Source organism: Platichthys flesus, chromosome 6 (assembly GCF_949316205.1).
Source record: "Platichthys flesus chromosome 6, fPlaFle2.1, whole genome shotgun sequence".
NCBI lineage: Eukaryota > Metazoa > Chordata > Actinopteri > Pleuronectiformes > Pleuronectidae > Platichthys > Platichthys flesus.
The window spans coordinates 28,115,232-28,132,625 of NC_084950.1; the positions used below are offsets into that span (position 1 = coordinate 28,115,232).

The following is a 17,394-nucleotide window of genomic DNA, read 5'->3' on the forward strand; positions in this document are numbered from 1 at the left end:
TGAAACATGCCCCATAATCACAGCCCAATGGAGCGGTCTCAGACTCAAATTCTGACTAGAATTGTGAGTCTGACCACGTCAGGCTAGTTGTCTACAGTACCTTTGTGCCAACACTTTGAAACAGCAAACACGGGAAGCAGTAAAATATATTACTAACAACTCAACCAGTTAGCCACCTCTGTTTTTCTTAACAAGAGCTCGTCCTCAATCAGGAACAGTTGCGCACCATCAGGGATTAGCTCTGAATAGTTATTGTTAAAACAATAACAGTGTTAATATTTTATTTACTATTAATGATAGCAGCAACAATTAATGTAATTATTTAATTAATAAGTATTAATTAATTAATTACATTAAGTAGGTTCTCTCCGATCACTTGTGCTTAGTTTACCAAAATAATCTCAGGTTCTAAACCAACAACCTGTATCTAAGATCCTATTCCGACCAAATTACATTCTGCCCCTAATTGATAGTTTGTTACTTAATACAATCATCTGTCATCATCATCAGGTTATGTACCACAGTCTTTTAAAATAGCTGTAATCAAACCCCTTGACCCAGAGGTTTCAGCCAATTACAGACCAATATCTAATCTCCCCTTCATGTCTAAAATCTTAGAAAAAGTTGTAGTCAATCAGCTGTGTGAGTTTCTCTGGGAAAATAATATACATGAAGACTTTCAGTCTGGGTTCATAGCCAATCACAGCACAGAGACCGCCTTAGCAAAAGTCACTAATGACCTTGTAATAGCTTCAGATCAGGGACTTGCGTCTGTCCTCGTTCTGTTAGATGTCAGTGCAGCATTCAACATAATTGACCATCAAATTTTATTACAAAGACTTAAACAGTTAATTAACATTAATGGAACCTCCCTTAACTGGTTGAAATCGTATTTTTCTGATCGCTCCCGATTCGTGAAAATGAATGATGAGTCATCTGTGTGCACCAAAGTTAACCATGGTTTTCCACACGGCTCTGTGCTCGGCCCAATTTTATTCTCATTATATCTGCTTCCACTAGGAAACATAATCAGGACACAAATTTCCACTGCTATGCGGATGACACCCAGTTATACTTGTCATTAAAACCTGAACAAAGTAATCAATTAACTAAACTTCAAGCATGTCTCAAGGACATAAAAACCTGGATGACCCGCAATTTTGTCTTAATAATCTCAGTTAAAACAGAGGTTATAATACTTGGCCCCAAACACCTTAGAAATACATTATCTCAAGATATAGCTGCGCTAGACGACATTGCCCTTGCTTCCAATGAAACAGTCAGGAACTTGGGAGTGATCTTTGATCCTAATTTAACATATTACCTAAACTACGATTTCTTAGGAGTTTTAGTATGTTGTTCTGGACACCTCAAAGAAATGATTTATGATGAAAAAAATTAATTTACAATAATTCAGTCGTAAAACGCTACTATGCCTAGACTATAATTTTCTCCCCCTAATTCCTAAATTTTCCTACAGTGACATGTCAAAATCTCTGCTGTGAAATCTCTTTCTACAAGTGCGATTTCAAATCATAGCTAAGCAGTCAAAACATTAATTCATGTACCTAGGACAGACACAATGTTCCTTAAAATAGAACCTTTATTATATAAAATGCTTCTGGTACAAAAAAAAACAGTCACAGGAGTAAAATAGACAAACAATTTGCTGAGAAAACAAAAACAGTGTCTAAGGAGTTTCGCTGACACAGTGGCTTGATTTGGTGTCTATACACCCCTTAAAAATGGGCTGCTTGGAGCAAAACACACGCATGCACGCGCGTGCACACACCCACAGATTGCTCTTATCTCTCACCAGTCAAATTAGAACTAGAGGAGGTTTGTCTATTATGTATATGTTCCCGCTTTTTTTGTGTAGTATCTTGAGCTGATATTTACCATGTGCTGGAGTTACAGCAGGCTGAATATAAAAACATAGATAAAATAAAAATATAAAAATCTAGTAAATGTTGCCTTTTACGTCCATCACATCAACACATCAGTTAGATCTCCCAGTTTGAATGTTGGCATGATATAAATGATAAAAAAAAAAAAATTATATCTGAAAGAGGTGCATTCAAACTACAGCAAGGGTTTCAATTACTCTTTAAAACAAAATGGTTTATTCCCTTAAGAATCGTGTTCCCTCGTCAATTATCAACAGTGGTTTTTCAGAAATCCTGCAGCGAAAATTGCAGTCAGGCCAAAGGGTATTAACTATGCTGTCTAACAGATTCTTGCATACTTAACGCAGAGACTGGCCAGGTGTGTTGAGGTGTGTAAGTAGAAAGGGTTTGAACTTCTTGTTTTGTAGCTGGATGCATCCAGTGACCGCCATGAGCAGAATAGCTGACAACAAGGGAAAGAACTTGTGGCGGCGAGGAAAGAAAGCTGGTATGGGCTACCTACCCATACTGGCGGGATCCAATATGACTTGGTATTCGGAGACACACACTAATGGCTACGAAAGCAACTAAACGAATAATACCCCCAGAGTCAGTGACAGTGGGAGCGGAAGACTACTAACTAACAGAACACCCTGGAACGGAAACGACAAAGAAGAAGACAAGCACAATTCAGGAAGCTAACATGACAGAATCAGACAATGAGCTCCGGATGTGTTCCTGTGGCTGGAGGAAAATAATATTGGCCAAGGGCCTAAAAATATACCAAAGAAAGAAGTGCTGTATCGAAAGAGAGCAGGGATGTCGCATTGATCAGTACTTTTTAAGAAGTCAATCAAGTCAGTCGAGAGCGACCTAACTCAACCACAAGTTCGCAGTCCCCCTGTATCTCAGGAGGATATCTCAAGCAACAAGGTAGAATAAACCTTTAAAAACAAATGGTAAACTGACCTGGAGCATCAGAAAAAGCAAAATGGGAGGCCATCAATGCAGACCCAAGCACTATCCTGGAAAAGATAAAAGACACAGTTGAGACAAAACTTGAAAGGATGGGTAATGTCATTAATAACTTCAGAACTGAACATGTTGGAGTGACACAGATATAACAGATAACACCAACAATGGGAACCAAGTCCAGAAGGCAGCTGGAAACAGAGCACCTGGTACAAGAGAAGAAGTAGCTTAAAAAGCCTTGGAAGAAAGCATCAGAGGAGCAGAAGGAGGGAATTAACATACTGCAGTAGAACATCATTTAGTTTGTGAATTCCCTCTTCACTGCAAAGAAGGGAGGAACCCTGAGGACCTCAAAGCAGGACATAGAGGAGCACCTGGACCGATTACCCTCTGACCCACGCAGACATGATCCGATAGCTATTTCATCTGATATCCCACCAATTGAGCAACCAGAACACCAAATAGATGTGGGCCCTCCGAAATGGAAAGAATTGGAGAGCACAGTGCTGCGGGCAAGAGCATCATCGTACCCAGGCCCTAACAGTGTCCCGTACAGGGTATACAAAAATGCTCCTAATGTTCTAAGCTTCTTGAAGAAATTAATGTTTGGCATGGGTGAAGCCAAAAAGTACCCAAACCTTGGCACAGAGATGAAGGAGTACTGATACCAAAAGAGGAGGAATCATCAAACATTAGCCAATTTGGACAAATCAGTCTCCTCAATGTAGAAGGCCGGGTCTTCTTTATTGTAATAGCCCAAAGACTGACAAAAAAAAGCTATCTGGTGAAAAACAAGCTTGTGGATACAACGGTCAAAAAAGCGCGAATTCCATTGTTCTCTGGATGTTAAGAACACACTAGCATGATCCGGTAACAAATCCATCAGCCAAAAGTGAAAAGAGAGATCTAGATGTCATTGTCCTAGATCTCGCTAATGCACTCGGGTCAGTACCACAGTGTCTTCTGGGCTGCTTCCGACTTCTTCAAAGTAGGCTTTTATCAAATTTGTGATGGGCTATGGTACTTTGAAGATGTCGGAAGCAGCCCAGAGGACACCGTGGTACTGACCTGTTGTACTGCTTCCCACAGTTGGCTGCATTGTCTCCCCACTGGCGTTCAATGGGGCTACAGAGGTGATCATTAGAGCTTCAAAATGGGAAGTAGGTGGCAAGCGACAAAAGTCTGGGGTTCTGATTAACACCAATCATGGCCTACACGGTTGCGAGGGAAACTTGAAGACAACATCACATAGGCCAGAATGAGTATCAATCCATCAAACTCAAGAAGCATCTCAATAAGCAAACGTAAGAGATCACACTTTAGCATCTACATCAATGGAGAACCCGTTCCAACAGTGTCTGAGAAACCAATAAAAAGCTTTTGATGATGCTATGATGTACAGTGGGGCAAAAAAGTATTTAGTCAGCCACCTATTGTGCAAGTTCTCCCACTTAAAAAGATGTGAGATATCTGTAATTTTCATCATAGGTACACATCAATTATGAGAGACAGAATGGGGGGAAAGAATCCAGGAAATCACTTTGTAGAATTTTTAATGAATTTATTGGTAAATTCCTCATTTGGTCACCTACAAACAAGCATGATTTCTGGCTCTCACAGACCTTTAAGTTCTTCTTTAAGAGGCTCCTCTGTCCTCCACTCGTTACCTTTATTAATGGCACCTGTTTGAACTCGTTATCAGTATAAAAGACACCTGTCCACAACCTCAAACAGTCACACTCCAAACTCCACTATGGCCAAGACCAAAGAGCTGTCAAAGGACACCAGAAACTAAATTGTAGACCTGCACCAGGCTGGGAAGACTGAATCTGCAATAGGTAAGCAGGTTGGTGTGAAGAAATCAACTGTGGGAGCAATTATTAGAAAATGGAAGACATACAAGAGCAATGATATCTCCCTGGGGCTGGGGAGATCTGGGGCTCCACGCAAGATGAGGGTGAGGGTGAAAACATCATGCTTTGGGGCTATTTTTTCTGCAAGGGGACCAGGACGACTGATCCGTGTAAAGGAAAGAATGAATGGGGCCATGTATCGTGAGATTTTGAATGAAAACCTCCTTCCATCAGCAAGGGCATTGAAGATGAAACTTGGCTGGGTCTTTCAGCATGACAATGATCCCAAACACACCTGGGCAACGAAGGAGTGGCTTCGTAAGAAGCATTTCAAGATCCTGGAGTGACCTAGCCAGTCTCCAGATCTCAACCCCATAGAACATCTGTGGAGGAAGACGAAAGTCTGTGTTGCCCAGCGACAGCCCCAAAACATCACTGCTCTAGAGGAGATCTGCAAGGAGGAATGGGTCAAAATACCAGCAACAGTGTGTGAAAAGCTTGTGGAGACTTACAGACAACGTTTGACATCTGTCATTGCCAACAAAGGGTATATAACGGTAAAGAGATGAACTTTGATTTTCTGATTATTATTTTTTTCTTCTTATCTGTCTCTCATACTTGAGGTATACCTATGATGAAAATTACAGACCTCTCATCTTTTTAAGTTGGAGAACTTGCACAATTGGTGGCTGACTAAATACTTTTTGCCCCACTGTAAGCCTCAAAGACTAAGAACAGGTCCAGCAACTGAAGCAGGATGTCGACAAAGGTCTCAAGAATATCGACCAGTCCATGCTTCCTGGCAAGTTAAAGCTCTGGTGCTTAGAGTTTGGCCATTCCCCCAGACTGATGTGGCCACATACAGTAGTTGTGATCCTATCACAGAAGTTGAGAACATGGAGAGGATGATAAATTCCTATGTGAGAAATGAGCAACATTGGCCTGTACCGACAGGGCTTTGTCGAGCTGCTTATCTCAAGTTTTATAGAAGAGTTTAAATGCACCAAAACAAGGCTGGAGTTGACTCTATCAGAGTCCTTAGACAAATCAATACAGGCTGTTGGACCATCCTTGACAACAGGACAGAAATTGACACCAAAAGATGCAACTCAACAAGCAAAAGCAGCACTCTGACATTGTGGGCCACTTTCACCAGGGAAGAGGTTGTTTAGGCCTAGCTCAGAGGAGACCCCTGTAGAACAAGGTCACTCTTGTTGACCTTGAGCGGGGAAGATGGTAGTCCTGAAAATCAGGCGTCAGGTAGAGGCAGCAAGATATGCAAAGGCTATCACTCAAGCAAGACAGGGGCAGGGACTAGACCCGAAACACCTGATGACACTTAGGTACATAACTGAATTACATCAACTGGTGGTAGGCATTAATTAGTGTGGCAGAACATACATTACGTATTTTCCATCTTGTTCTATGTTCCAAAAAGGTCTAGTGTTTAGTTTAAAAAGGCATAGGGGTAATTATCTATTGAGCAGGCCACATGGCTTCATAATACTGCCATACAAGCCAGTAGCCAGTCAGATTTACCTTTAGCCTCAGTATACCCTCAAATTTTGCCTTTATCATTGATAACAAGCCCAAAAGACTTCATGGCGCTAAGATGCACAGTTATGTCCCTAACCCCGGCTTGTGGCTACTAACACCTTTTAACTACTGGTAGTTGGTAACCTAAATTGTGCAGACGACCTTCAAACGTACAAGGGATTTTCAACATTTCACTTTACTATTTCCCAAAAAATATAAGCATGGAGAGTGACATAGAAAAATACATAATGAACGACACACAAAAGAAAATACAAATAAATGTTGCTTTAAAAGTAATTTGTTATTAACTGTAAAATAACTTGAAGAGATACTGCCAGTATGGGCGTGGGCTTTCTGTGAAATTATATGTTATGGTAACTCGTATAGAATGTACACAATAGCAGCAAACAAACTTTTGGTAAACAGAATGATGAGAGTAAAGAAAAGTTGATGGAAGAGGTTCAGATTCACGATGAAATGCATCCATCCTTCACTCATAACACATATGTTCAATAGCAGTTCATTTCCGGTTTCATGCCACATAATACCGGCAGAAACAACGGAAGATTTAGAAGAACGAATATGGACCAGAAGAGCGTTTGGCAGAAGAGATCCGAAAGTATGACCACTTGTATAACCCGTCACTGTCTGCCGGATTTGTCCGCCAGAAAAAGGCTATGAGGAGCCGCAGTGACGATGTGAATAAACGGTCGACGAAGAAGAAAGAAGGCGTCTCTAAGGTCGTCTTCGACAAAACACGTTACTCCGCCTAGTGTTCTGGCGGGGAATTGCTTTGTAACACGCGCAACGGTTTGAGAAGCATGAATGACAACGAGTCCTTCGACACAGCTGCGTGAAAAGCAGCAGACGCAGTTGCAGAAGCATGCGCCGGCCTTAAGTCAGTGATTTTAGGTGAGGCAAGGGCTCAAATTTGGACAGAGGGAAGGCTTGACATTTTGTTACCCAGCAAAGAAAATGTTTCTTATTATGGAGGATTGAAAATTAAAGTGGGAGCTGCTCGCCGTTTATAATCATCATCTTCTTTTTGTGTTCTTTAGAAAGGAAAGAAGACCTTGAACCATCAGCCACCACTGAGTGAATGTTATAGCAGAGCACATAGGGGACAAACTGATCAAATGATGGTCACCCTGAGAGCTCCAGGAAGACTGGAATGATGATATGAACAAATGGGGACATAGGAACGTTGAACAAGGCAATAAAGCCTACGCAGTTTATATAAAGCAGCATGTGTGGACATTAGTTCTTTCCCTGTGGGCCAGACAAGGCCACTTCTGAATGAGGCAAGCATACTGTGTCCTTTCCTTCCTTACAGGGCTCTTGGGCTGTTGGAGGGTCACAAGGAGTCGGTGCAGGGGGAGGGAGGAGGGGGGCAGAGGTGAAAGTAGGAGTGCTCTGTGGAAGGGGATGGCGGGCAACTGTCCTCAGCTGACAGGTACTGGGAAAGGGGAGTGGGGGGTGGAGGGTAGGGGTCAGAGTCTGAGTTAAGGTCCATGTAGTATTTGGTGTGTTTGCCGTGGCTGCCGTGGCCCATGGCCTTCCACCGGCCTGTTGATGATGCCAGCCCAGCCGGAAGGTGCTGGGGTGCGTAGTCACTGTCACAGACATCAGTGCTGCAGGGCGTAGTAGGCGGGGCAGTGCCACGGACTGGATGGTAAGGTCTGATTGGGGGGGAGACAAAGTGTTAGTTTAGTACAGGGTTAAGGCTCTATAACATTTAATATGTATTAAAACTTATTTCAACATTAATGAGGATAATGCAGTGCAGGGGTCGGCAGATAAGTTCTGCCGTGGGCTGTTTCAAAACATCAAACATAAAGTGCCACAGATGTGACAATATGAAGAAAAAAGCTGTCAATAGTAGTTTCCATAATCTGGCTTCACCAATTTACAACACTGACTGGCTAAAGAAGGTGTTCTTCATATATCATGTCCACAAGAATTGGAGGAACAAACAACCCCAAAATGTAATGCCTCCGAACTATGAATTTAGAAGACATCCAAATAGAGGTAAATACACTGCTCAAAAAAATTAAAGGAACACTTTTTTATCAGGGTATGGCATGAATTCAATTGCACTTTTTTGATAATTATCTGGTCAGTTAAGTAGCAGAGGGGGTTGTTAATCAGTTTCAGCTGCATTGGTGGTTTTGCATGTGGAGGCCATTTCAAGTCTCTTCCTCTTGATCACTTCGACTGGTTTTCCATTAGTGTTGGCTTTAGCTAGAGTCATTATCTCTACTGGGAGCATGAAGCGATTTCTTAACCCTACAGAAGTTGCACAGATTGTCCAACTCCTCCAGGATGGCACATCCATGCGTGCCGTTGCAAGGAGATTTGATGTGTCTCCCAGCATAATCTCCAGAACATGGAGGAGATTCCAGGAGACAGGCAGTTATTCTAGGAGAGCTGGACAAGGCCGTAGAAGGTATTCAACCCATCAGCAGGACCGATATATGCTGCTTTGTGCAAGGAGGAACAGGTTGAGCACTGCCCGAGCCCTACAGAATGACCTCCAGCAGGCCACTGGTGTGAATGTCTCTGCCCAAACAGTCAGAAACAGACTTCATGAGGGTGGCCTCAGGGCGCCACGTCCTGTAGTGTGCCCTGTGCTCACTGCCCAGCACCGTGGAGCTTGATTGGCATTTGCTATAGAACACCAGAGTTGGCATGTCCATCACTGGCGCCCTGTGCTTTTCACAGATGAGAGCAGGTTCACCCTGAGCACCTGTGAAAGGGTCTGGAGAAACCAAGGAGAACGCTATGCTGCCTGCAACATCGTTCAGCATGACCGGATTGGTGGTGGGTCAGTGATGGTCTGGGGAGGCATATCCATGGAGGGACGCACAGACCTCTACATGCTAGAGAACGGCAGTCTTACTGCCATAAGGTATCAGGATGAAATCCTTGAACCCATGGTCAGACCCTACACTGGTGCAGTAGGTCCTGGGTTCCTCCTGATGCACGATAATGCAGGCCTCATGTGGCAAGGGTATGCAGGCAGTACCTGGAGTATGATTAAATTGATGCAATTGAATGGCCCTCACGATCACCTGACCTCAAACTGATAGAACACCTCTGGGACATAATGTTTCGATCCATCAGACGCCGCCAGGTTGCTCCTTAGACTTTACAGGAGCTCACTGATGCCCTTAGACAGATCTGGGAGGACATCCCACAAGACACCATCTGTTGTCTCATTAGGAGCATGCCGCGACATTGTCAAGCATGCATACAAGCACGTGGGGGTCACACAAGATATTGAGAAGCATTATGAGTTGAAGAAATTTAATTTTGGCAAAATGGACAAGACTGCCACATCACTTTTTCACAATGATTTTCGGGCTGTCTATAAAATTGAGCCCTCTGTAGGCTGAAAACGTTTATTTCCATCAAAGATGTGGCATCCTTTTGTTCCTAAGACATTACACTGTTCATATCAGTATAAGTATCCAACATACTTTTTTTCACAATGAGATCTGATGTGTTTTCAAAGTGTTCCTTTAATTTTTTTGAGCAGTGTAACTTCTGGAGGAGCAAAAGCAGTCCAGCACTGAACTTATGTAGGAGCCAATGCTTGATGCAGAATTTTTTAATCAGACATTTGCTGGTCAGATGGATATTGTTCATATGAGACAGTTTGTATTACCTGTACGATCTGGTGGTGGACGGACTGTTGGAAGAGTAGAAGATCTCTGTGTTGTAGAGAGAGCGGTCAGTAGCCGGGGACGGAGGTGGGTTTAGGATCTACAAATGAAATATCTTTTTTTTATTTAACGGTAGAGAGAAGAGCAAGAGACCAATTGATCTGCACTGTGTGTGTGTGTGTGTGTGTGTGTGCGTGTACCTGAGGGTAGAAGGCTCCCTTGGTAGATGATGAGCTGCTAGATGAGGCTCCAGTCACATGGTTCCTGTCATAGAGGGGTGCTCCACTGCTGTTGCTGCCCATCAGGCTGACCGAGCTCTTCATGGACTTTCCACAAGAAATCCCTGCACACAGAAATTCTCATTTTACCGAGACAATAACATGTTACTGATATTGTGTGTCAGTAAAACCATCACTGCTGCAGTGTGTCTGATCTTACCTTGGAAGGTGCCATGCTGGGAGCTGCTTGGGGAGATGAAGTTGAGGGGTACATGGGGCGTACCACCAATGTACTCATGAGGAAAAGCCCCACTAGGGCCCTTGTAGCGATGACACACCACACGCTGGCAAACAAAATAAGCTGCCCCAATAACAAAGATCAACAGGATGATGGCAATGACTGGACCAATGGTGTTGGGCCCTGTGTTGGGGATGCCACTTGAGGGAGGGGACACATTCTCTACATATGGAGAAAAAATATGAAATGACTGGTCTACACATGGTTTTACACTATATGATATGTTGTAGGAGATTTTCAATGTTTTTACCACAAGCAAACTCATCTGATCCGTCGGGACAGTCAGAGTAGTTGTCACACTGCTGTTTCTTGGTGATGCACTGGTTGTCACTGCAGCGGAACTGATTGGGAGGGCAAATAGCTGCAACCGAGGATAAACAAATTGGAGACACAGTGAAAAGCTGCTTACATGTTACTTCTATAATAGAAGTTGTAGTGGCTGTCTGTCAAAAAAAATCATTCGGCAAAATAAACTCAAACAAGCCACTGATGCACCAGTTCAGTTGGATTGTACTCAAGTAATTAAGAAATTGATTGTCCAGGCAATATCCACGTTTTGGTTGATATTCATTTTCCAGTTCAAAGGCAAACATACATGTTTTTCTCTTCATGCTCTGGTAAAAACCCATGTACCTTACTGGTGCTTTCCCTGACATTAACGTACCTGCTACCTATATCCTGTCTAGTTAGCTTCTTTTAGTTTGGACATGTATTATGATATAGTATTACTTGACTATATCATACTATATTAATTTGCCAATCTGTGGGCATGGATTGCAGTTTTATAATCAGTTTATAATCTCAGTTATCAAATCCAAGAGCACACAAACAAATCTTACCCTAACCCAGATGAAAATAGGAAGGAGACTGTAGGTCTGTGACTGCAGCACTATTCCTCAGCAACATGACATTTTTTTATAAATATTATTTATAATTTTGTGGTGGCGATGTTAAATCTGTGATCGCTAATAGTCTCATGTCAGCTTAGATAATATCCAATGTTTCAAGTGTAAACCTACTTTCACAGTCTTGCTCATCAGTGTCATCAGCACAGTCGGGTTCACCGTTGCAGCGCCTCTGAGCATCAATACAGCCTCCTTTATCACACAGGAACTGGAAGGCTGAGCACACGGGACAGTTCTCCTCATCACTACCGTCTTCACATTCAGTGACACCATCACACCGCCAAGCCATTGGAATACAGTCAATCTCCCCTGTGGAGCAGGTGAACTGCTCTGTGGAGCAAGTGGGAGGCTCTGACAGAGACAACAGAGGCATTGTTTGTTCATTGTGTGTTGGAGAGGAGGAAAAGAACATATTATAAAATGCAAATAAAAATGCAAATAATCAACTGCCATGGTGTGTCCAACAGCGAGGGGGGTTATTGTGGGTATGATTGTAAAAACTATGAACGACCAGATTATCATAACAGCATGAAACAGTAAAAAATGTGTTGGTTATTCTTTTTTTTTTTTTTTACAAACAGACAGATAAAAATGTAGTGTCCTAATCTCTGTCTGTGCACTTACAACAAACAAGAGTTTAAACCCATCACCACCCATCACACTGACTGGACACTGGAGATCCTCCTGAATTCACAATTGAGGAGTGAAACCTGAACCTAAAGAGGACAGTTCAGATTGCCTTGACAAGTTTCACAGAGTAATGACTAAGGAGTGAATTTTGGTTAGAATGCATCATGATTCACATCACAACTGTTTACCTCCACAGCGTAGCAGATCCTGCAGTAACACCAGGTGCATTGGACAGGAGCAGCGGGGTGTACCATCACCCTTAGCAATGCAGATATGAGAACAACCTCCATTGTCACGGGAACAAGGGTGGGATGCTGGAGAGAAAAAATTGTTATTACTCAAAAATATATGCTTTCCTGCTAAACTAGTACCATAAACAAAGCCATTATCACAGCTTGCTGCAATAAATTACTCAGTACATGTGTCAGAGCGGCAGAGATCCATACCATATTCCTGTGGGTCCATCTCTTCCACAGCATGGATGGAGGTCAGGTATGATATCCTTCCCTGAATGCGTGTGCGTCCATCTCCTGTCAGTTTGTCCACCCTCTCTATCATTTGCTGCTGCCGGTCGATCCAGTACAGATGGCCTCCAAGGACTGTCAGCCCGATTGGCTGGAGAATGTTGGAATCCTGGAGGACGATGCGATTGGCTCCTGGAGAAGTGGGAGTTATGTCCATGTGAAATCTTATGAATAAGAAATTAGTAAACCTGATGAACCTGTCTAGATTTCTGATAACAAAAATGTGATGTTGTAAATATATAATAAGAGAGAGAGATTAAGATATACTTAAAATGTATTATTTATTATTTTAAAACAAATTATTACATCTCTGACACTCAGACTATCATAGTTACATAGTTTGACTAGGATTTAAGTGATAATGGAAACATTCGTTAGTAAATTATTTCATTCTGGAAGATCTGAAAGTCAGTCAGATAGGTACCAGAGGAGACTGTTTAATTATTATACAATTAAATTAGAAAATTATTGAGAAACTAAACAATTCCCAGAATAAGCAAACACTTTCGAGCGAAAACTCCACCATTAACCAGAAAAAAACTCTCGCAGAGATAGACTCAATGTGGGTGGCCATCTACTTTGACAGGTTGGGGTGAGATGAGAAAAATTGTCAAGAGAGGAGACGTGGGTGGAAAAAAACTGATAGGGGGAAAGAGAGAAGAGGAAGACCAGGAACAGTTGTTTAACTGTCATATTAAGCTATCAGACTAATAAACAATTATAATTGTTGTTAAGCTAACAGCACCTGGTATTCCAAGGCAGTCTCCCTTTCCAGTACTAACCAGGCCCAGCCCTATTCACCTTTCGAGATCAAATAAGAGCTATGGTGGTATAGCCACGCAGATCATTATTTAATTTATCTGTGTTCTTTAAACACACATATGTTCATTTATTTGTCCACACAACTGACAGGAAAGATGATTGAATCAATGATGAGACAGTGCTATAACATTTTTTTTTTATATTTTTTTACCTGACTTCACAGCTAAGTAACAACAGACTGGTGAGAAGAATCTCCATCTCTCCTTTCACAGAGTTTATAGATGATAATAAACAATAACACAAAACAGATATTTCTATTTGTCTCTCTGCAAATGAATCAGAATCAGAATTATTATATTTGCCAAGTATGTTTGCACATACAGGAAATTGCTTTGGTGTCGTTCGTTGGTGCACTCAACTTAAGAGTTAGTGTTATGCAGAGTCAGTGTGATGCAGGGGGCTTGTTTGTGAGCCCCACTGAAGAGATTCAGTTCAATCTAATGGTTTAATTAAACAATAATTTGTGTTTCTGTTGACTCACCTGTAAGATCACTGCTCTCAATGCGTTTAAGGTCAGCATCGACCCAGAACAGTTTCCCCAGTTTATTGTCCAGAGCCAGAGCTACTGGTCTAATCAGACCAGTGGTAAACAGAGATTCTCTCTCTGTCCCGTCCAGACTGGCGCCTTCAATTTTAGCTGAGCGCTCTTGCACTGTGGTGAAATACATGTACCTGCAGTGGGACAAAGGCACATTTATACACTACAAGCAGTGTTGTGCAAGTTCACACCTCTCATGAACTAGTTCAAAGTTCAGTTCATACAAGTAAACATGAAAAGTTCACGTTCATAGTTCACCATTTAAATTCTGAACTAGTTCATAGTTCAGTTCATCTCATAGTTTTAAGGTGAAAAGTGAGAATGAAAGATTTAACTTTTTAAAGAAAATTTTATCCATCAGTACCCCTTGCCTTTACAGTCAGAATCTTTATCAGACAGTGTGTAAAAATCCCTCAAATAATAATAAGATGCATCGGATGTAGTTGCTGAGTCTGCGTCTCTGCTTTCTCTTGCCATCTGTATATGAGACCGAGAGTTGTTGTGTTGCCGGTATGGCCTGCCCCTTTAAGGACAGTTTGTAGTGTGTGACGTAGTGCACCTGGGTATTGTGGGAAAAGACGCTAAAAGTGTGTGTATAACGAGAAGTGATAGACCACCTAGAGAAGGTGTAAGTGTTGCTCCTGCTGTATATCCGAGAAATAAAGTGGCCGCATTCCAAGTAAAGAAACGTCTCCTCCTCCTTATTCAAGGAGCGTTCCGGACGGCTGGTTAAGGGCCAGACAGCGAGCCAAGATAACCTGTGAGCTGAGACACTGGCTAGAGGACAAAACACTTGGAATACGTTGCTTGTTTGGTCTGCATGTGTGCCATGAGTGATGGGTAACGTAGTGCGAAGGCGAGTTAGTTGGTTTAGGTTAAGCTACATCACAGACATTTTACAGGCACTGAGCAACAACATGGTGCAAGCACTCGATTAAGACAGCGTTTATCCTGAGGAGAAAGTATTGAAATGTCCTGAGGGTCAGTGAACAGGTAGGGGTGGGGCAGGTGACCGTTCTAGGCCAATGGCTGTAAGGTTTTGTGGGATGGCAGGCTCTCATTGGCTGATGAGTTGGCATATCAAGGGTGAATGAGGAAGAGGCGTGAAGAATACAGGGGTGGATGATAGGAGTGTCAGGGTTACTAACAAGAAGTGTGTCGTGTTTGCTAGACTTTAATAAAGTTACACATAAAGAGAGAAGTTTCCTGTCGTCTATACGAGAGGATGCTACAAAATGAACGTGTTCACCATTTAAATTCATTATTTGTCATTGAGTTGCGTTCAGTTCATCGTTCTCATAAAAGGGAACGTGTTCAATGAACGTGTTCTTTTGCGTTCGTTCAAGCACAACACTGACTACAGGGCACTCACTCTATTCTCACTGTGTCACTGAGATACACCAGTATGTTCCGTTATACTGTTCTAATAACTTGTGGGATGCAATAAATTCCTTCCCTACATAGAGTACAACATATCTTCAAGTAAAAAAGCATTTATTTTGAGCAGCAACAAAAATACAAATGAGCTCACCCTTTCTCAGCGCTGACCATGATGGCCCGGGGCTTGTCCGTTTCATCCTTCAGGACCACACCTACAGTGTGTCCATCCATCCTCTGAACATTGATTGTGTTGGTTGTCTCACAGGTCCAGTAAATGTGGCGGCTGTACGGGTCTAGACTTAGGTCATGAAGCTGGTTGTCCATTGGCTGAAAAGTGCTGCTCACTATCATGGACTGGGGACAAACACAGCAAGGCAATCGTATATTCAAAGTCATATTAGGCTGGGTAAGCTGCTCTCTGTCTTAATATGTTTCCGAAAATTTGTTTGCTTATTTACATTTACATCAGATTCCCATAAATGTAATGCGTTTTCGCTCAATATGATATAAAATGGGGGGATCCAGATCATGAGGAAACCTGATTCCGGTAGATCGACCCTCAATCCCCCCCCCTATTCCTAAGCCTCAGGTGAACCTTTCCGTTGATGTTTAGAAACCTTTCACAGGTTTCAGTGATAGAAGCAGGCGAAACAGAGTTCCGGACTGAGAGAATAAACTGTCAATGTTGAGGTGCCTGATGGTGACCATGTCACATTTCATATTTAAATACATCTTTGGAGGTTCACAGGCTTGTTCCACTTTACACACTCCTCATATGTCTTCACATACTATTTTCTCTTGTCCAAATCGGAAGGACACAACTAGGAAAAAGCTGTGTGACTGAGACAGATATTACCAGCAAGAAGAAACATTCAGAAGATAAAATCATATTTTAAACCTAGCTACTTCTTAGGCTCAATACAGGTTTGATAAACTGTCAGTGTATGTATCATGGCAAATTGTACCATGGCGCCATCGTCTCTGGCCCTTCTTATGTTCTGCCGTCCGTCCAGCCAGTAGACAAGGCGGTCCAGTGGGTCATAGCTGACGGCTCGGACGTTCCTTAAGACGTGGATGGGCAGGATGATGTCAGGACTCTGCTCACCTAAAACCATCCTGCTGATGCTGGCCTTTTGACTGAAAAGCAGGAAACTGGAGGGCGCTGCAGACAAAAGCAGAGAAAGAGAGAAGAATTGAGTAAGCACAGGGAAAAAAATAACCCTAACCCTAACCCTTCTTCCTGCCAAAACATAGGCTCTAATTTTTCAGTGTATTTATATATACATACACATACAAAGACAACCAACCACGGCTCTCTTAATTATGTTCCCTGAAGCTAAGGACCGGGGTAAGAATGAAAGTAAGAGCAGAGGCCTAAACTCTTTGGAAACATGACATGCTTAGCACCCCCGTTACGTTTAGAGAAACAAAGAGGTGCTAGTTTGACTGTGTTTCAGAGTGGAGGCTGTCTTGACAGCAGTCATAAAAGCTAGCAAGCGGCACTCTCAAGCTAACTTTGCGATCTGTACAATGCCTGCAACAGGCCAGGAAGATATCCTATGACAATTGTAAATTGAATACTTTACAGCCAATTTATGCTCAATTTAAGACAATTTAAAATCTTAATTTTATTCATTTTGATTTGTCATTTTAAAGAGCTGTGGAAAACATTTTTTTACAGTCACTCCTGGCATTCAAACTAGGGCTGAACGATTTGGGAAAATAATCTAATTGTGTTTTTTTCCCCCCAAATATTGCGATAAAACATAATGAATGATTTAAATATGAACAACACAATATTAGATACATTTACTGTACAATATTCTTTCCCACATTTTTATATAACTGCTCATTACAGCAACAAGAAAAAAAAATCAGTGTATTTAATTAATTTAATCAAAGTCATTGTAAGTACAAACACAAGGATTGCACTTTTTATAACCTGTGTGCAAAATGTACCATCTTGAGATTTTTTTTTAAATTGTAGGTGTCTTACTGCTTGTAGGTGTCTTACTGCTCCCAAGTATTCCGTTACAGAATACATGCCAAACCAATTTGATTAATGTATTCTGAATACTTGGATTACTTCCACATTGAATTTCATTTTATAAGTGTTAGAATGCGGCATTGTTATAGTCAGTGGAGCAGCAGCAGTTTAAGCTCTGTG

At 42.0% G+C, this 17,394-nt stretch overlaps 1 protein-coding gene across 1 annotated transcript in view; it reads right to left on the reverse strand.

Moving 5' to 3' along the window:
• Positions 1-1,585: 1,585 nt before the first annotated feature.
• Positions 1,586-17,394, reverse strand: part of lrp5 (low density lipoprotein receptor-related protein 5) — a 79,847-nt gene continuing 64,038 nt past the window's right edge. The window contains exons 19-29 of the mRNA XM_062390320.1: positions 16,193-16,389; positions 15,379-15,581; positions 13,791-13,981; positions 12,410-12,619; positions 12,152-12,277; positions 11,448-11,684; positions 10,679-10,789; positions 10,351-10,590; positions 10,113-10,255; positions 9,915-10,012; positions 1,586-7,926 (exon numbers count right to left, since the gene is read on the reverse strand). Coding sequence (XP_062246304.1) covers positions 7,602-7,926; positions 9,915-10,012; positions 10,113-10,255; positions 10,351-10,590; positions 10,679-10,789; positions 11,448-11,684; positions 12,152-12,277; positions 12,410-12,619; positions 13,791-13,981; positions 15,379-15,581; positions 16,193-16,389 — 2,081 coding nt within the window. The 3' untranslated portion in view covers positions 1,586-7,601. The remainder of the gene's footprint in view (positions 7,927-9,914; positions 10,013-10,112; positions 10,256-10,350; positions 10,591-10,678; positions 10,790-11,447; positions 11,685-12,151; positions 12,278-12,409; positions 12,620-13,790; positions 13,982-15,378; positions 15,582-16,192; positions 16,390-17,394) is intronic.